Raw genomic sequence first — 21,142 nt, 5'->3', positions numbered from 1 at the left:
TAAAGAACACAAAAATTTTAATTAGGAAACATCTCTCCACACAGACTTTGTTGGTACAACATAGTTATAAGTACATCTACAAACACATACAGGTTCTTTGGACTATGATTTTTTAAAATATATTTTATGTGACAATGCAAACAAATCCAGAAAAAACCAATTACTTCAAACTTATATAGAGGTAGCTGAACAGTACTCTGTCCAGTGATATGAGAGTATAACTTTTCATTTCAAGTTCATTACAGTGCACAAAAGGATGTTTTACAAACAAATGGAATATACAAGTCCACAAAACTTTTTATTTAAAATGGCTTGATAGATATATTTCTGGCACTCTTGTAACCACATAGCTTGATGGAATTAAATTGGACAAGTATATGGTTCCAAATTAAGACATCTTACACAGATAGTCTTTTGCTCCTCATTTTTGTACTTCTCCCGTTCCTCCTCAGGGAATTATAGAAGCTATTACATTGTTTTTGCTACACTTCTGCTCTGTAAACCTTTGTTCTGCAAATTGAATGTAAAGATTAAAAGGTGCATATGTTTTATATTTATAAAATATATGGCTATGACTATTAAAAAGCTCAAGAATGGCAATAACAGAATACAGGCACTTCTATGTGAGGGTTACTTTAGACCTTATGAAAATCCAACATTAGTAAGCACTTCACATGATACCTGGATGAGTAAGTCAATGTCATACTTCAGGTTTTTATTATCCACCATTTTAATCCTATCTGAGCAGATTAGTTTCTTTCTTCTTTCAGACAATATTTATTTAGCAAAGTGTTTTAAGAGAGTGACTTTGCTCAAACTACCATTTTTCTATAGCCATAAGACTTTCAGTGGTTTACTGGGCTTTGGAATAAACCCCAGCTCCTAAACTATGTGCTGTACTAGTTACAGGTTCAGTTGTGAATTAAATGAGAACTAAGCAGGGGTTGAAAAAAGGGACTGTGTTCATCTGATGTAGGACTTGGGGGAAACGGGGAGCACTACCCTAAGTGCATAGTCCACAGGGGTTTTATGCACAAAAACCCTATAGTTAATTTTCACTTTCTTCTTTAAATAAGTGTTTGTGAACATGTTCTCCATTTCTAAACATTGCATTTAAATACAACTCCTGTCTGTCATTGATTTAAACACCAGTAAAACTTCAGCACCAAGTAGAAATCATCAAAAAAGAAAATTTCTCACAATGAGAACAATCAGCCATTGGAATAATCTTCCCAGGGAAGTGCTGGATTTCCCAACATTGGACACTTGTAAGATTTGGCTGGATAGCCTGCTGGACCATCTTGTCTAGACCATGCTTTTGCCAAGAAAATTTGGACCAGCTGATCCTTGAGGTTCCTTCCATCCCGGGATTCTATGATTATATGAAAAGACCATCTAAAACAGAACTCAACTCTATGAAGCTCTTTCTCTACAGCACAGATTAAGACAGACCTGCTACATCCAAATCCACGTGCTTTTTTTTTTTTTTTTTTTTAGACTAAAGCAATCTTTGGATTAGTAAATCCATGGTTGAGGTGTTCTGTCAGTAAGTAGTCATATAGGGCAGAAGGACGGGCTGAGCAACACATCAGCCATTCAGTCTGACAGCTGGTATCTCTTATTGCTACAATATAATGGAAGATATCAGCACTTAAAGTAATTACAGAAAAAAAGCAAGAGGAACTTCTACAACTAACACCAGAATGTCACTTAAGACTTAGCTTAAAGGCCTATCACACCATTTTATCATTTCATTATTAAAACTACTGAACTACTGTGTAAGCAGCCTATGCATTACTTACACCCCCACAGCAATTAATCAATACTTCTGACCACACAGGAAATGCAAGTTTGAGTCATGATTTGGTTTGTTCGTCTTTTTTGTTTTTAGCAGATGAGCAAGACTGGTTATCAAACTGGCTTTGGTGTCTAGAAAAATGTGAGCAGCCTAAATAAAATACTCCCTCCCCCCATTAGCATTTTATTTGTTCAATGCTGTTTCTATAATTAAACTGAAGGTATTTTTAAATTGGTTCAACTGTTTATTCATGCCTATGATAAATGTTGCATTTACATCCTTGTACTTATTTATGCAACTGAAAAAAATCAGTGATAGTGTGGCATACCTAGATTTTTGTGGTTTTAAACATCATTACTGAAACTTTACCATCTCAATATAATGAAGGCTAAGGGTATTCCTTCTCCAGTTTTTCCTTGACAGGTTTGTGTTCTCTAGCAAATATCTTTCTCAGTATTGTTTTTCATTTCTGATGGAATTTGTAGACTTTAGCCATTAGTCTAGGATGTGTGTGGCCATAGAGCAGCCCCAGAGAGAATGCTATTGTACATGTACAGATGGAATTTTGATTTGTTGTGCATATGCAGATCACCTGTGTGCATTACATGCAGTAGGGTCCGGTGTTTCCAGGTTGCAACAAATGCACTGGGCATTCTCAATGCAGGGCATGTACACGAGTCTCTGCTTAGGAAATTCTGGCAGCTTTACTGAAGGCTAATATTCAAGGCAGAAAAGACAATATTCATTTTAAAAATCAAGGATTTTTTCCATGACAGTTTCTAAAACAATAAAATAGAATGAGTATGTAGAAGACACAGCATGCAGGGTAAAAAAATAATGACATCAGTGAGAAAAAAGTTTAAATAAGATATTTAAGGTCGTTTTCTCACAGATAAGAGTAACAAAAGTGAAAGCTTTTTTTCCTGTGGGAGCAATATGAGACCCTTATGCTCTGCAATAGTGCATAATGGCTTGTGGAAGAATTGCATTTAATGCAGCTTCACTTCCACACAAGTAGAAATTGCTTTGTTGTTGACTTACAAAGACAAAATGCCATAGCAGGTGTCAGCCACCATCACTTGGTACTGTTCAGAACATGTAGGTGTTTTTATACATTGTTTACAGCATGCCAAGTACCACCCATGGAGGAAGTGCAGCAATCCAGCAGTATGGAAGGAAGTCATAACATTTCTAAAGTAGCTCAATGCAAACAGGATACAGATTCCATGAGCACCACAAGGGTGAAGCATGTTTGTCTTCCATTTGTTTCTTTGGTACCCTTATAAAAAAGTTCTAGAGAATTTAACAAAATGGGAACAAAGGTAGCTTTCTGGAAACATAACAGTATGGAAATTACTTTTAACTAATAAATATTCTGATGAGCTAATGGAAAAGCACACAAAAATTATATTAAATTCTACCACATTTTTTTTCATAGAGGCATGGAATGGCAGAGCGCTATCCTGGGTAAAAAAACCAAATAAATTTATATCATTCCATAACAGTCTCACTTCATTCTAGTTTTTGCCACTGAAAAGGAGAAGAGTAGCTTAGAATAAAAGGCCCAGTTTTGCTCACATTGAAACCAGTGAAAGTCATAATCAGATGAAGGTAAGAGCAGTCCCAGAAAGTGGTACACTGTAAGCAATAAAAGCAACAAAACAACTGTATGAACTGTTGATTTAAAAAAAAAAAAAAAAAAAATCAAACCCAAGATACTTCCTGTTCTCATTTCTGCCCTATTTTTACCTGCATTATGGCTAGAAGTAATCATGCTAAAATTCACTTGCTTTCCTTGGGAGATAACTATTATTAGCAATGCTACCCAATCTCTTAAGAGAAAAGTAATGGCTGGGTAGAGATTTGAAGCTAACAGAAACCTGAAGATTGGGGTGAAATAAATAGCATTTATTACAACATATTCCTTCTTATGTGACACAAACTGCCCTCTGAGTCCTACAGTTCAAAGTAACTCCCCCCTCCCCCTCCCATAAACACACACTCCAAAGCCAAATCCCACCAAACAATTAAAAGAAATAAAACTCATCTTAACAGCAACAAGAGTTGATGGAAAAAAAAGAAATCTATGTATTAACCTACAATGAAATGACACCAGTACTTCCAGTCTTCTCTAGGATAAGCCAATTTTCATATACTGCAGCTCTTTCTTCACAGTTGTTTGTAGCCATTGTCCATTTTTGAAAGAAGGAGTTCAGATATAAATTCAACTTCAAGTTACTCTGTTCGGTGAAATATTAGAGGATAGATCCTTCTGTCACCACTATGGTCAATTCCCACTGACATCAACCACCAGTACTTGAATTTACGCAAGCACTTAAACACTTATGCTTAAGCAGATGCTTGACTGGTTGTATCAGGAACCTCGCCACAAGCATAGGATCAACCTTCAACAGCTCTGCTTGAATTAACTCAGACAATCTGTGTATTCAAAGACTTCAAGGCAGGATGCTTTGAGGGGGTTCTTAAGCTACGGTAGAACTGGGGATAAGTAGAAAAATATTTGAAGTATTTGAACACAAATAACTGAAAAATTAACAAAGCAGTTGCTTGTGCACTGCTAGAATCATAATTTTTGCCCCCAGTCATAAATACAGGGTAAAAACACTATAAATAGAGCAGCTCACTTTCCTTTAGTGAATGAACACATAAATAATATACACTTTGAAACAAAACAATCATAGTGCAAAAATAAATTATCAAACAGAAGTTGTGAACATTATTTTACACAATGCTATATAAAACCTGAACCATTTGAATAAAAGACTTTGCAGTTCACTGAAATAATGCATTAACCTTATTGTTTCTGCTTCACATTAAACTGCACAGTTTATCTTTTCCACTAAAAAATAAAAATAAAATAAATTAAAAAAAACCTTAATATTTTTAAAAGGTTTATGGCAAACAAGATCACTTTTTGTTCTATCACATTTGTTACTAATTTAGCAGTGCAGTGATTGAATACTCGTCTCAGTTCCAAATGGAAACTATTGAAGTATCCATAAACATCCCCTGCTCTTTATAACTCATTCTCTTTGAAATTCAGGCTTGAAACATCCTGACACTCAAATCTGTAAGACATTATTGCAGTTAGATGAAGTTACAAGAGACAGTCTGCAGTCAAGGACTGTGGGAGACTTCCCAGCTCTGCTCCTCACCATCACCGTGATCTTGTACGAGACATGAATGTAAGGACACGTCTGATGCCATTCAAGCGGTCTTTGAGGGATTTCATGGCAAGGAATGGGAGCTGAGCTCTGTTCTCAAGTGGAAGGACAGCCAGGACCCACCAGCACCAGGCTGGCCCATTGGGGTTAGCCTGCAGTCAGTGGGGAAAAAAAAAAATTAGAAGTCAGGATTCATACAGCTAGTAAGGTCCTATTCTTGAGGATTTAACTCTGAGAACACAGTTTTTGATAGCAATGTAGCAAGTAGATAATTTCACTGCCAGCCTAATGGCTTGTGATTACAGGTTGGCCTGAAACAGATTACAAACAAGTGGCACCTTTCCTAAAAATAGGATGTAAAAGGCATTTCTATTAGTAACAACAACATATAGGCTGGGCCTTCTGCATATTTTTAAATCTATTTTTCCCATATGTTATTACTGACCCAGCTCTTTAGGATTCCTGCCTTCCTTCTCCATACTTTATGACACTATTTAGCTCTTGTTGTTATATTCTGTTATTTTAGGACTCCACCATTTGCAGTCCTTTAACAAAAGTAACAAGTTTCCAGTTGCCTATTTACTTCTCAGTCATTTAATTGGGGAAGTAGAGCAGGCAAAAAGGCAGTTCAGTCTCCTGAGATTAATGCAGTGAGATAAATAGTCTCAGAAAGTTATCAACATTAAATATGAGCTTTTTCTTTGCAACTGTGCTACCACAGGTGTGTGGCAACAGAATTTAGAGGCTCAGTTTATGTGAGGTAAATGCAGAGTATTCATATTTTCATCTTAGAACACAATGCCTGCCAGCTTATCGGATATCCCTGCTATTTCTGTCTCTAAAAGTTACATAAGCCACTGATTCTGGATACCTGTGGGTCAGGATCCTTAGCTGGCATTGGACCAAAATGACTGAGAATTCGACTTTTGAGTGCTTGCTTGAGGGAGTTAAACCACATATACGCCTGATCATAGACAGAGTCATGGAGAACAAGTAATGCAACATACTCTTGTCCTTGCACCTGGAATGAGAAATGAGAGGGGGAAGGTTACTGTTAGTTCAGTCTGCATGCTGGGGAAGGCATAGCATTTTTAGGATTTTCTGGAGTGGGTAGGGGAAAGGAAAAGGAAAAAAAAAGCATGCCAGAAAAGTTCTGGGATAAATACTGAGAGCTCATTTGGTATTTCCCCTTCTGATGCCCCTTCCCTACCCAAATTCTTTACTTTACCTGTATTCTAAACCAAAAAAACCTATTTGTAGAATTAGCACTTTCTGGATTGTTGTATCAAAAAAACCTTTACACAAACATCATGCGAAAACGGAAAAAAGATGATGCAAAGCTTTTTTAAAAAAAGAAAAATCAGTAGAGCCTCAGAGTAGACATTTTATCTTCCCTTTGCACACCAAAAGCTCTTAAGAATTAACACAAGCAATTTTGAAGGTTATGGTGCACCCAATCCTGCTGCTTCTTACCTGAATGGAGATTTTCTAACTGGCTTCCATAAAAATGGTGTCAGGTTCCCCCTCCACCCTCTTACAAATTGCAGTTATTCTGTCCAGAAGAGCAGCAAGATCTCATCCTGGATTCACTTAATCTTGTCCTCTGATAAATACCTCTAGGAAACACTCTTCAGTACATCAGCAGTGTGTGTGCATGCATGTGCTAACTCTTATGTTTCCCACCTTAACCATGAGCAGTTATTAAATACCACAAATTTGGTTTATTAGAAACTTCCACAAAGAAAGAAAAACATAAAAACATACATGCTTAGAATTTCACATGTAATACGGTTTAAATAAAATATTTCTAAATTTACCTTTTGATCCTCAATGTACTCAATATCTGCTGTATTATATCCATCCCGCTGGCTGTGCTGGATCACCTTAAATCTCCTCTTGCCAATGCTGTCTACAACAGAGCGACCATCAGCAAAGAATTCAACATTTCTTATCTCCAGAATGCAGCCATAATCTGCAAACCTATTGAAATCAGAACAAAAGCAAGTAAACAAGTCTTATTCTCTCCACCCTGAGTTCCACAGAGCTGCCATACAGCCAGTCCCTACCACAAAGGTATTTACCAATGTCAGCTCATTTCTATTGTTCATAGCACTGACCTGCTGTAGTTCAAATTATACCACAATTGTTTGCAAAACTATCAGGAAGATCCAGACTGTCTAATCTGATTAATGCTAACTGGATGTTTTGGAATACAGGGAACATCTTATGAAATTGAAAGTTATACAGCTCAGAAGCAGACTTTCTCCATAATCCTAATATGTTCAAGTCAATTTGTACAGAAGGACAAGTGCAATTCAGAATAGTAGCATTATGGAAGGACATGGAAATCTATGAAGAAAAATGTTTTTGCACAATTTCAGCAGATTTTACTTTGCAGGTGGGTATTTTCTGCAAATTGTACTTTTCACAGTGTATACATACCCAGTAGGTTTATAGCATAAAAAGAAGGGAAGAAAGCTAAACAGAGAGTCACACATTGAAGTCAAATTACCTAATACTAACTGTAAATGGTTCAATGTAAATGCTCAGCCAGTCCTTATGAAGGTCCTGTTATACGTCTGCAGTCTCCACTATATTCAGAACAGTGACAATATAAAGAGATCCCATAGTTTAAAGGAATTAAGCCCAAGAACACACCTTACTGCCATTTCGATTTCTTGTGCCAAAACATTCAGTAGATTGGAAAGCAGCAGAAAAATACACTTTCTTTTCATGTGTTACAGGAGGTCTGCAGCTCAATCACATATTACACACGTTCAGCTATGAGTGTTTTGAGAGAACAGACCGGCATATTAGTCAGAACCCAAGTGCCCAAGAGAAAAACTTCAGTCTCCTCAACGTCTTTAACATGCATGATTAGGAAGAAACTTTCTCTACTGGAAAGCTACCACAGATATTACAGCCATGGACCTTTCTGCACCTCTCCACTGGCTCGAGACTAAGTGGATACCTCACATGGTCCAAGCTTTTCACTCACCCCTTGACAGGGTCACTGATGCACATCCCAAACTGTTTGGTGCCAGTCTCCATGCACCTCCGGATCATCAGCCGATAACACGGCTCAAAGATGTGCAAAGGACATGGGACTGTAGGATAAGCCATTGTACACACAAATATGGGAACATTCTTATTTAGGCTGTAAGAAAGAAAGAAAGGAAAAATCAGATATGATGTTTTACCACACAACTGACTAGGTATAAAACACGTAGTAACATATTTTTTTTAATTATGACATCTTTAAATAGAAATTATAACATCTTTAGAATAAAATTCTTAATGAAGTAAGTAAAACCTAAAATTATTTTCCCTTTAACTGACTAAATACTCTAGAAAATTATATACTACTTAATAGCAGACAAATTTTTCATTAAGATTTCTTGATTTGCTAGTAAAAGCATTATTGTATCTCTAGTATTGCTTTTATTTATTTCCCTTAATCCCGTTTCTTCCCTATCCAGTATATTCCAAACCCCATCCTGTCGGACTACTTCTACCTATTGTCTCACTCTGTGCCTTTCATAGAGGTCCACTGAAAGCAGGCACATGGCTTTTTACTTTGTTTATAAAGCAACCTTCTGGATTTCTTCTACTTCTCTTTATTGTTTAGCACAGTGTCCAGTTTTATGCTCCCTCAAGCACGGTTTCACCTGGACCCTGCTCTCCGATATCACACGATACAGAGAAAGAAGCACCATCAGCAACTCAGCTCGTGTTCCACAGCAGCCAGAGCCATTCACAGCCAACAGCAGCAGAATTAGAGATGGGATTTTACATAAATGGATTACATACTTGGAAAGCTCTGCTATTTCCTCTTCATAAATCTTCCTCCTTTCAGTGAGTTCTTCTGGAAGATATCTGGCTATTAGCTCCTCCATTAGCACTGTTTTACAGTATTTCCTCATAGCCAAGCACTGCAGTAAGAACACACACAAGCAGTTAGAGAGAACATCCAGCACATCACAGTGTATGGTCCCTGCGAAAAGGGAATCATCCATTACCCCCATTTACTGATTTCTGTGATTCTATCATCTGTTAAACTTGCCAGCGAAGAGTCAGTTTTTTAACTATTCCCTGTGTTACAGACATTTACTTAGGAAATTTGGAAAGTAAAAATCACCTACAGATTTTTTAAGTACAGGCCTGGTCCTAAGGTTTGAACAGAGACTAGCCATGCTTGGCCACTCACAAGAGCATTTTAAAAGTCACATTCTTCCCAAGTTATGCAATATTTCTTTTGTGTTGGGAAATATCAAGGCTGTCTGCAAGTGAAGTCATTCCTATCACTTGCATTTGAACTGATGCTGAAAAAAATCCAAGGATTACCTCTGAGAGCCCTTCCTTGCACAAGGGACATTTTGGGTTGTGATCCAGGCATCTCTCCAGACATTTGAGACAGAAGGTATGTCCACAAGGTGTAGTGACAGGTTCATAGAAGAGCCTGGATTGGAAAATCCAAGAGCAAAAAGACAACAATATCATGTACTAAAGTAAAAGAAAAAAGTTGCTACCAAAAATAGCTGAATTCATTCACTAACTTAACTACTGACTACTGCAGGGATAAAGTTGCTTCTTGCTTTTAATTTCTTCAACCAACTTTTGTATTTACTCAGTTTACAGACTTTTTTTATTGCCACCCAACATGAAAGGCAGCCCATGAACTTTGACTTCAGTGAATGTGAGGGACAACATTGTCACGAACTTCCAACAAGCCAGTATTTAATTTTCCTCTGTGTGAGCAATAAAGAGAACTAGAAGTTGGACCATCTGACTTCACTAATGAAATTGAGCAATGCCTGCACAACTATTACTGTGGAAATGTTATGATTACTTGTATGTGTAGAGCTAAGCACAAAATACCTATTTGCAGTAATAGCCCACATCAGTAACTGCAATAAACAGGGACTTGGCAGCTCTGGAATAAATAGTGGAGCTCAAAGATCCTGGAGGTCTTTCCAACCTAAAAAATTTTATGATTCTATTATTGCCAGCTCTAATAGGCATTCCTCTTTTATTTTTTTTTGGGGGGGGGGGGGGGGTGGGGGGCGGGAAATAGAGTTTTTAACCTTCAAGTGACTGCTTTTCTGGAAAATGAGAGACAGGAAGTTCATGCTTCCTCTGGAAGAATATTTAAATATATAAGGCCAGGTCTTCAAAGTATCATGGTACCTGTTTCTTTACCCATTCCAAATACCTCTATGACACTTATTTTCATGTAAAGATTTTTTTCCTTATTAGGATTATGTGATATTGCAAAGTCACGATTCCTTGTCAATAAGGACCTTAAGGAGATGTAAGTAATATAGAAGTTTTTTAAAAAATAGAAATAATTCAAAACTAGAAACTAAATTGTCTGGAACATACTGTATTTTACAACATATTGTCTAAGCATTTTAAGGTCTTTAATATTAGTCTCATTATAATTTAAGTGAATTAATAATTTTTCTTTAAAGTATTAGTTTATCAAAACAGTACACTATGCTCTGTTAAACATGTGGAAATTACAATACATAAACCCATGTTTATTAGCATCTTTAACAAGATGAGTGTATTTAAGAATGTAATTGGCTTTTAACAAGACTGCTGTAGAGAGCTTATTAAATGTCATTAGTTACCAAAAACATTGACATTTAAGCAATGGAACATATGAAATAGTATCTGAAATGCCACACCTATCTTATTGCAACTTGACAGTGTAACTCAAAACACTTGTTAATTGTTTCACAAACAGAAACCTCACTTAAACTATGCAAAACACTGAATTCTACCCCATGTTCCAGTAAGTACTGCATTGCATATGTAATAATTTAGTAGGGACTGACTTCATCTGAAATGTAGCATAAAGACAAAATACTCCTGTTAAGATTCGTGAGTCTGCCCTAGCTCTTACAAAAGCCAGCAGCTGCTTTTCCTAACAACTCTAAGAGGACCTGGACAAGCTCCATGATTTGCAGAAAGAAACACTACACATCAAGATTTCTCATGACATTATTTTGAGCTACTGTAAACAGCAGAAACTAAATGGCAGCAGAACAGTGCTGCTTCTTTGCTCACCAATAAGTTGCTTTGACTACCTTGTATTTTCTGCTTGCTGCTGGAGCAAAGGTAGATCAATAACATTTTGGCCACTTCATCAGACAAAAAGGTTAATAACAGCTCCTGCAGTTAATTGTGAACAGGTCACTAGGTTACTAGGTAATTAGCCCAAAGTATCTCAGGAACCAAATCCCCAAAACACTTCTGAAGCACATGGCAGGAAATAATTACAATCAGTCTGCATAAATAACAAGAAAGATCTTATGAGAGCTTTCCTGAGCACAAGCCTTCCTTGTGCAGTGATGTTACAAAGCTAACATCTTTCTGAAGGCAAGGCCTGGATTTGTGACTGCAATTGCAAGTGCAGCACCTATACCATCCTCTATACTGTAAGGGAATCAGTAATCCTTGGGCTAATTCCTTTACAAATGTATTGTAGTCTAGTTCTTTCTGATTTAACATAGAGGATGAGAAAGTAGGACTAATTAATTTTATTTAAAACATCTGAAAAATGCTTTGTGGACATGATGATAAACAAGCAGAATCACTAAACCACTAAGATTAATTGTGTGGCTTTCTGTTAGAGGAAAGTTTTGCTCTTTGCACTATGGAGTGTTTTGACAGCTGCATAAACTTTTGGAACATATTTCAGCTGTAGACAGGGAGAGGGGGCAGATCTGATTTGTTCCAAGCAGAAGCAAATCATGCAATACAGCAGTTGGTCCTCAAAGCTTTCAGTTTGTCTGAAAGAAATTGAAGCCCCCTCTTCTGCATAGAAACAACAAAATCCAGATTTCTCAAAACACAGACCTTCAAAAGTAAATCCCTAAAGAGAATATCTACTATTTAAGAACTAAAAAATATTGTGCAAAACTAACCCCAGCATGCATTATAGATAAATCTGGGTAATTAAAAAAAAAATAAGCAACCTAAGCAACACTCACTGCAGTGAGTGCACACCTTCCCAATATTTCTAAGTCAGTAAAAACCCCCACATAATATATTTGCCAAACTTAAAATGTTTTGTAGAAAACAAGTAGTAAAACAGATGCAGTTGACAGCTCCTACTTGTTTTACTAAGTCATTGCTGCTCCCAAGAATAACTGTTGTTTAACTGGAAGAAGAAATCGTCAAGCAAATGGAGTGACTGCCTCAGTAAAGTGAGGAACAAATCTCTTAAGCAAGAGAATTAAAACATGCTCTTGTTTACTCGCAAGATCCTCCTGTTGCAATAGCAGCAACAGAGTACTTCACATGTAAACTCAGAATATTCATTCGATGTGGTCTCTAGGTATTTTGTGCTTTTTGTGACAAACAGCTCTACAAATTCCCAGATGACAAACTGTGGGTTTGTGCACTGTGTCAGTGGCTAGGTGGGTGCCAGTGATGAGCGTAAATCTTTCAGACACCTTCACTAACTTGCTTAACCTGCATGTGACTTTGTGTGCCCTTTCCAAAGCAATTGCTAGCCCAGAGAAGATTAAAGACTCCCCATTCATCAACAGTGCTCAGAGCTAAAGGTCTAGAAATGCATCACTGGAGTAACAGTCACAGTAAAAGCTAATTTCATGTCACAGGCAAAAATAAGTACCAAGTAAGCTAGAAAATCTCTAGGTCATTAAAGGGAAGAAGATACAGCTGGAAAGCTATAGATATCTGTGAGAAAAGAACACACCTCATACACAGGGAGCAGTCCAAATCTGATGGATCCACAACTTCAAATGGAATATGTTGTCCAGTACTATTTCCCTTAGTATCAACTGTGTCTATCAACAAGAAAAAAAAATGATAATGTAATTGAACAGAACTATGCAAGCACAATGCTACTCATGTATTTACACCAGCATATGATGTTTAAATGTGTCTCCTATATATACTTGCAACTTACTGAACCATGAAGCATCATTAGAGTAATTTCTATGCAAAGCTTCAAATTCAGCCTTGGCACAAATCAGCACATCTCCCCTTAATTTTGGTCACACTATACCCACTTACAGAGGGTTCAATTTGGCCTTGCATTAGCAAACAACGTCAAAACACTTTTTGTTACTGCTGAAAGTCTAAAGTGAGACAAATTCTTCTCTCATACCATTGTAAATATCTCCCACAGCATGAAAACAAGGCCAGATATGAAGAACAAATAGAGTTTGTGCTTTTAAGCTTTTTAAATTGTTATAGAAAGTGGTAAGACCATGTGAAACATTGATGTTCTTTAAAAGATTCGAGCTCTGCTGAGAAAAGCACACGACCCAACCTTCTTTGCCCCTTTTTAGACTTTTTTCTCCCTACACACAGGAAAGATTCCACATCATGCATGCCTTAGGCATGATTAGGCAAAAGAGAAAATATAAAAGGCAAAGTGTAATTTGGTCCCTCTTTGTCTGAATCTTACAAAAGAAAAGTTTCCATGGATTGCATGCCATGGAACCTGTCCTGTGTATAATTAAACATACCTTTCTTCATCAGTTTGCAGGGCACCTCAGCATTTCGCATCTCCTCAGAGCAGCACTTCCTTTTCAGGAGGCTGCATTTCTCAGAGATGAGAAAAGTAGACTCTGGCATGGAGGTGAATTTGTTCTCCTCCTCCAAACAGTCCTTTTTGCTCTCTGTAATTTGTATAGATTTCCTCAAACTACCAGAAGTTGTTACATTTGGTTCCTCTTGAATGGAAAAACCCTTTTTCTCTTCCACATTGACCTGTGAGAAGAGAGGACCGACATTAGACCAATCTTCCAACAACTTGGTAAGGAAAAAACTCAACCTGTCACAAATATTTAATATTATGGATCACCAGGAAGGACTTTGTAGGTCAAGAAGCAAGAGTCTGAGAATTGCTAATCCTAATTAAAAAAACCCAAACCCCAAAAAGCAAGCAACAAACAAACCTGATTTCCCCTCCCCACCATTGAGTACTTTCAGCCCTTTCATGTGGCTTTAAAGCTTGAAGATCATGAAACTGGATTCAGACAGAAATGTGGCGAGATCTCACATTAAATATATTGTTATCACTGAAGCTATGGGAAAAATGCATATTGTTTATATCATGATGATGGTATCAACCAACAGAACAACAAAAACAATGTCAGTTTATTTTAAGGAAGCAGTAAAAACACACAAAATTTATAAGAGAGAAAATGCCCAGAGCTTCCTCTTGCAAGGCAGATTCCTTTCTCAGAGGACAAACCACTCAGGGTTTATCCCATTATGGCCAAAGGACATCCTGTGAGCAGCCACTGTGCAGGACATCACCTGTCAGCTTTGTAACATCAACTCCCTGGATGGACCCGAAAACAGACACTGTGGATTGTGATCAGGAGCTGTGGTGACGTATAACATGCAGAAAGATGAGTGAACTGTCCCTCGAATGGCTTTATGAAAGAGTCATGCTAAAGGGTTTCTTGTTAGAATATCCTAACAGCCTTTCCGGAGGGCAATGTCACTGATTGTTTCCTTTCAGTCTCAACAAGGCTGCTCAAAACTACCACTTTTGTTTGTAAGGACTAGCCAAGTTTTCTGCTAAATATACAATATATGCAAATATATGCAAACCCCATCCCAAAGTTCAGGTTTCAGTGAAGCAGAAGTGATCCCTACAAACCTATCAATGTAAACCTCTACAGCCATTTACAAAACTACAGCTGCAAAACCAAAGTTATGAAGTAGCTAATATATCTTACATAGCTCTACAATAACTTCTAAATATTGTACCGACTGAGTATGGGATGACTTTGTTACTGGCATCACCAGTTATAGCTTGAGTTGAAGCTCTAGATTTTAGCATTTCACAGCTTTTGAGGGCATCTAAATCCAATCTACAGAAGCCCTTTTCCACTACCAACTACCTGAAAGACCTAAAGACAATTACAGGAGTAGAACCCACTCAATTCTGACATAAAATTTATTAGAACAGAGGACTTCTATTAAAGAAAGAAAGTCAAATAAGGAGACTTTGGTAAGTCAACACTGTTTTGTATGTTCTGAAACTCAGTAAAAATTTGAGAAAATGTGTCCTCCTATCTCCCAGAGGCAAAAAGGAGAGAAGGCTTCCCAATATGAACACAAAACACACAACAAATTAAGAACCACACATCAGACTTGATCTTTACCTTGAGCAACCTTTGTAGGTTATGGCTGGTGCCTCCAGATCCCACTGAATTTAGGAGATTCCCCTTTAATCTAGAGTGATGTGACAACAGCTGCAGGATATCGGGTAAGTGTTCCTGAGCATTTCCCGGGATGAGTGAAAACAAACTAAGTAGAAGCTGTGATATAAAACAGAACACTTCACTGCTTAGTTCCTTCCTTGCAACCTCTAAACGAAAAAGCAAGTAAGGGAATAGCTGAAAGAAGCATCCATGATTTTGTTAAAACCATTTAAAGAGCCCTTTAAACCAGGGTAGGAACAAAAAGTGCAAGAGCTAATGCAATACAGGCCAAACAGACAGCAAGAAACATTTTCAGAGTTAAAAAAGCCCACAGAGTTATTAACCACTCTCTGTGATGTGACACACACATGCCTTTGTCCTCTTTGTCCTGCAGTTCAGGGCTCGCTAGAAATTATTAACATCTTTCTTAAATGTTTTTGGATTTTTTTGCTGCACATCAGCTTTCACTGGAGTTTACTAGTACAGAAAGCACTCATCTCACAGGCTTAATCCAAGATCAGTTGGGTAAATGTGTCTGATATTGTAAACTGTAGCTATTTTTAATTCACTTATGTGAGAATACAAAAAAGGTAGGCAGTAGAAAAATGCTATTTTTTCATTTGCTATAAGAAAATAAGTGAATCTGTTTCAAGTAGCAGCTTGAAGCCCCTTGTATGGCATAGCTTACCAGATGATTATTTAAGGAAAGAAACAGAGCTGAATAGAAGATTCACACTTCAAAAACTAATTTCAACATACTGCTGAGGTGATCCTGCTGATGCCTGAGGAAGCCACATGATAGCTGAGATTTCTATTTAAAGCCAAAAAGGATTTCACAGGATCACACTATGTCCAAACTAGCACAGGCAGACAGTTAATACAAGCAGAACATCACAACTGCACTCAAAGAATTTGGTACAACAAAGTATGTCATTGTTATGCAAACAGCCTTGGAAATGACCCAGTAAAATATTGCATCATGGATCAACTCTGTGTCTGATGAGTGCACGAGTGATTCTTTCAGTTATAAGAAGTCTAGTTTTTCTCAGAACCTCACTGCTCAGAAATTAAATGTCTTGGAAACAGCTATCTGGAGTCAGAATTTAGAAACATATTTGTTTGCTTCTGGTCTTTTTGCTCTAGTGCACAGAAAGTCTCCCAGCATGACTATGAGCACAAATCATGACACAATGACAATGAAAGACTGCATGGAACCCATTGGGGGGAAAAAAGCAAACAAAACCCTTAAATATCAGTGACAAAAAATCCTCAAAGGAGGCTGAAATCTCAACCATATATAAATGAGATAGAAATTTGATTTCACTACAACCATTCAGGTTATACTGTGTTACCTTCATGAATAGAGTTTTACTGTAAGAATTCTACTGTGCCTTTAGAAAGCCTTGTCTGCTACAGCACATGGAAACCCCAACTTTCCCATCCCACCAGTGATTGAGAATGGCATAAATACACTGCCATAAAGGAAAATAAAACTATTATATTTTTATTGTCATAAGTAATCACTGCAACACTGAGCCTTTTAGCTATGACAACAACAACAACAAAAAGGTCAAACGTCCAAATACTGATCTACAGGATATCAGAGATTTGAGGGGTGGGCAAAACAGCCATATTCACAAAAGCCATGTAAGAATTCACACACATTGTAGGCTGCTACTGAAAAAAGCCTCATTGCAGATTCTTTTTTTTTGCTTATTTAGCATTAATTATTAGCAACCCTAAGAAACTATTTTAAAACTGCTCTTCCTTTGTCGACTGCTTCCTCTTTCACACCTCCTGCACACACTGACACTTGGGCAGCACGACTGGCAGTAGGAAGAAAGCTGCTGCTCCCAAGTGGAGTTTGATGAGTGCTGCGTGTTGTGTTCTGCCAGTCAACGGCCTGAAACATCATTCAGTAGCAATTCCCCCTCTTGTGCACTCCATCACTGGTAATAGATTACCAGGCTAGGAATCAGATTAGAAATTTGAGAATCACAATAGTCTGTGGGTGGCAATTATTAACAATTCAGTTTTCCTTCAAATTTGCTGATGCTAATGCTGTAACTGTTTCCACTGAGTGGCAGCTGAGTATATTTTCTTGCTATCTTTCTATCTTCAGATCAGCAATACACAACTCAAATGTAAACAACAGTCTGGATTTATATTACCATCCAGCTCTCTGCAGTGATGAGAGAGAAGAAAAAAAAACTTATCCTCCTTTATAAAAGGCCACTAAAAACAATTATGCAGTTCCAGATGATTTAGGGAAACTCACCTTTTGGGCCTCAGACTTGGCCATCTTGTTCCCAGTATCTAGAGCAAGGCAGAATAGAAACTCCCTTAAAGCTTCTTCTGTTTTCCCCAGATTAGCTAATGCTTGTCCTTTCCTTAGGTGACCCTGCAAGGAAACACATCCACAGCTGCAGCTTTTGTCAAGAGAATATGCAATAAAACCACAGTGAAAGTACAAAAGATCTTTCTGAAGAAAGAAAAGTTAGACAGGAAAAATCACTATAACCATGTCTTACAGCTAGACACCACCAGTGTCTGGGTTTCTAAACATAACAGTTCTGAAAACTACAAGCATAAACAGGATATTCTCCAACTCATGCAAGTATGATTCTCACAGCACCTAAGCCCAACTGATCTTGGAAACATCCATTTCCCCTACATGCACCTTCTAAAATAGTCATTTTGTTCTTACAGAATGATGTAAGCACAGCATTCAATTTTTCGAGAGTTCACAAAATTGATATTCATCCAAGTCAAAGATAATAGCCTTAGCTTACTCTCCAGGACTAGCACTCTCTTCCTTCACCTCAGGAAGCTAAAGAATATCATGGTTAAATGTCTGTAATTGTGGGAGTTCAAGAAATTACAGGGCTTAAAGCCTCCCTCAGATTCCACTGTCTGATCAGTCTAACAGTTTCCTATCAGGGCAGTATCAAGGCCTTAAAAAAGTACAGCTGGAGTCAGCACTTACTTTCAACCAGTATGGCTGGAGCCTGCATGCTGTTTCTGCATCGTGCAATGCATCTTCACAAGCTTTCAAAGTAGAGTTAATCTGGGACCGGTTGCTATATAGTAAGTGGTCATTTGGAGCTGTAGGAAATAGAAAAAGGGGTTGATTAAGTAAAAAGAAATTAGTTACATAAGCTTTAGTCCTTAATTTTTACGTTTTTTAAGCACATGTTGGTGCTTCCAAGTTGCACAAACCCACAAAATATCCAGTTTTTAAATAACTATGTACTAAATTAAATCTGGAAACCTCTTCGGACAACTCCAGACAAAATGCCAGCTATATGTTATATAACTGCAGAGAACATTGCACAAATAAATGCTGAGACGCTCACACAATAAATTACCAGCACTGATTGGGGATCAGAGGGTTGGTGGAGACATTTAAGACAGCAGGAGGAATGCAGTCATACTGTAGGGAGGAGTTTCAAAAGTTCAAAATTTGTAGCATGAAAGTTTTTAAGTGAGAAATAAGGGTCTTTTCATGCCAGAGCTTAAAACACAGGAAAAGAAGGGACAGCATGAATAATCAGGTAGCGCTACACCGATCACCGAGTTACACACACCATCATCGAGACACGGCGTGTGCTGGGGGGGAATGCTGGGCACTTTTCTTGGGAACACTTTCATTTAAGTGAAATGCTTCCCTATAATACCTTGCATTTAACTTCCACTCATTACTTGCAACGTGCAAGTAATAAGTGAGTCACTTTTCCTCAAACTGCATGAGAAGGACCGCATCAAAAGTTCTCCCTGCACAGCCCCGCAGGCGCTCCCCAGCGATGGGGCGGGAGAGCCGGGCCGGGCCGGCCGGGGGTGTGGGACAAACCCGATGCCCGGACACGCATCCCCGCCGCTGCCTTTGCGCTCGGCTGCGAGCGGCTCCTCCGCGCACGGGGGTGGTCGGCGGGGATCCCCCGCGCCCAGAGCCCTTCCCAGGGCGCGGCGCTCCGCTCCCTCCCGGCTCCGCCAGTTACACAACGGCGCCGGCCGGGGGGAGCCCAGCCGGACCGCAGGCTCGGGCTTATGCAACCGCTGCTCTCCTGACCCAGTTTCGCCACGGGCTGAAGAGCCGCGACCCCTCCCTGGGGCTCCACTCCGGGGCTGTCCCGACACCCACCCCAGGACCCGGCCGGGGGAGCCGGCGGCGAGCAGGAGCGCGGCTCAGGCACACTCCCGGGACACCGGGGTACTTCCGGCACAGCCCAGGGCTCGGCGGGACGAGGGGCGCCGGAGAGGCCGCCAGCGAGCCCCGGCCCGTGGAAAGTTATCTCCCCCGGGGCGGAGCCGGGGACTAGCACCAGGCAGGAGAAGCCCTTACCTAGGCTAACCGCTTCGTTGTACTTCTGCAGGGCGGCTTGGAGCTTCTTCTCCTTGTAGAGGAGATTCCCTTCGTGCCGGAGCTGCGAAGCCTTCACTTGGCAGGGGAACCACTTGGTCAGCAGGTTACTGAGGATGACATTGACCCGCAGGAGTTGCCCGGCCGCCGTGCCGCCCTCCTCCTTGCACAGGACGCAGCGGGACTCCGGCGCCCGGTCCCTTTCCAGGCACTTTTTGCAGAACGTGTGTCCGCAAGGCAAGGAAACGGGCTCGAAGAGGAAGCCCTGGCATTTGCGGCACCTGAAGACGTCCCACTCGCGGGGTGCCGCGGGCTGCCCGGCGGCGGGCAGCCCCTCTTTGATCCGGACACTCTGCGCCAGGCACTCCACCAGCTTCTCCAGCTGCTCGGCACGCAGCTGCTGGTGGCGGGACGCCAGCTGGTACAGCGGTAGTGCCTCGTGCAGGCGCCCGCCGAAGGCCAGAGCGTCCGCCCGTCCGAGCAGCACCTGCCACTCGGGCCCCAGGCCGCCGCCCGGTGCCTCCAAGTTCTGCGCCTGGAGAGCCCCGGCCGCCAGCTGCAGCACCAGCTGGGGCTCGGGGCGCGGCGGCAGGTGCGAGCCCATGGCGGCGGCTCTAGCGCGGCGGGCAGCGCGGGACGCCGGGGCGCGCGGGCGCGGCGCGGCCCCGCCGGCCCATGGTGGTGCTACCGCCCCGCGCCGGGAGCGCCCCGCGCCGCCGCCGCCGCTTATATAAAGACGGGCACGTGACGGCGGCGGCGGCGCTCATTGGGCAGCGCCCGCAGGTTGTTACAAAACCAGGCGGTTTTGTAACGCGTCGGCCTGGCCCGCGCCGAGAGGGGCTGCTCCGCTCTGGCCCCGGCTCGGCTCCTCCACCCCCTCGCATACCCCGTCCCAGCGGCGCTTCCCCCAGGGTGGGGGGGGGGGGTTTTGAGCCGTGCGGAGAACCGAGGCGCTGGGCTGCGGAGAGCTGCCCACCGAGCACACCGTGCTCGGAGTTCGGTTTGACCCGCTGGTCTGCACCGGCGTCTCGGTGAGACACGGAATTCGCTCTAGGGTTCGGTGTTTTGGTACCTCCGATAATGCGAAAGAAATATCGGCTCGAAGTGATTTTGAAAACCGAGAATGCCATTTCCTGCTAGAACTGGAATAATGAAGCTTTGTAGCTACACAGTTAATCATTCTCTTTAAGGTGATCTACGTAGTAGTGAAGCTATTTTAATGTCAGGTAGTCTTCGTTTTAGAACAACTAAGGAAAACACTAGAAGCTGAATGTTGTGTTTATTTAGTTTTGCAGTGTGGCATGTTGCACAGCTCTACCTGTTCGTGCCAGATTCTAGATGAAAAGCATATGCCTTCTGATGTATCTTTGTTTTACTTAAGAACAGCTCTGTTGACCGTTTCAATCTGCACGTTCCCACCAATTCTTGTTAGATGTGAGAGTTGCACTAGTTGTGTAACTGTCTGTGCTAAATGTAGTCTAGGGAGAAAATCACCTGTGCTACTACAAAGAAGAAGCTGTTCTTCTAAAATAAGTTGTGTAATGCTTTGTGTTTGCAGCTTTATGCATATTTACTGCCACCAGAAACGTCCGCGTTATGT

General features: G+C 40.4%; 1 protein-coding gene across 2 annotated transcripts; it reads right to left on the bottom strand.

The window, feature by feature from the left end:
• Positions 1-20,169, bottom strand: LONRF3 (LON peptidase N-terminal domain and ring finger 3). 2 transcript variants are annotated; one of them, XM_032123591.1, is made up of 12 exons: positions 19,525-20,169; positions 18,169-18,287; positions 17,461-17,583; positions 15,144-15,299; positions 13,491-13,734; positions 12,713-12,803; positions 9,328-9,442; positions 8,794-8,915; positions 7,982-8,140; positions 6,801-6,963; positions 5,855-6,004; positions 1-5,135 (listed from the first exon to the last, which is right to left on the bottom strand). In XM_032123591.1, exons 1-12 carry the CDS (start codon positions 20,144-20,146, stop codon positions 4,977-4,979), a joined length of 2,223 nt encoding a protein of 740 aa, XP_031979482.1. In that variant the 5' UTR covers positions 20,147-20,169; the 3' UTR covers positions 1-4,976. The 2 variants fall into 2 exon arrangements, with proteins under 2 accessions (XP_031979482.1, XP_031979483.1); XM_032123592.1 differs by lacking the exon at positions 15,144-15,299.
• Between the last annotated feature and the right edge of the window lie 973 nt (positions 20,170-21,142).

Source organism: Corvus moneduloides, chromosome 14, assembly GCF_009650955.1.
Source record: "Corvus moneduloides isolate bCorMon1 chromosome 14, bCorMon1.pri, whole genome shotgun sequence".
NCBI lineage: Eukaryota > Metazoa > Chordata > Aves > Passeriformes > Corvidae > Corvus > Corvus moneduloides.
Note: the sequence above shows the minus strand (reverse complement) of the source record. Positions and strands in the feature narration are given on the sequence as shown.

Coding starts and splice junctions, on each gene's coding strand:
- LONRF3 (XM_032123591.1), bottom strand. CDS start 20,146: ATGGGCTCGCACCTGCCGCCGCGCCCCGAGCCCCAGCTGGTGCTGCAG. Junction 9,443..12,712: donor GACTGCTCCCTGTGTATGAG/GTGTGTTCTTTT, acceptor TTTCCAATCCAG/GCTCTTCTATGAACCTGTCA. Junction 6,964..7,981: donor ATCAGTGACCCTGTCAAGGG/GTGAGTGAAAAG, acceptor TGATTTCAATAG/GTTTGCAGATTATGGCTGCA.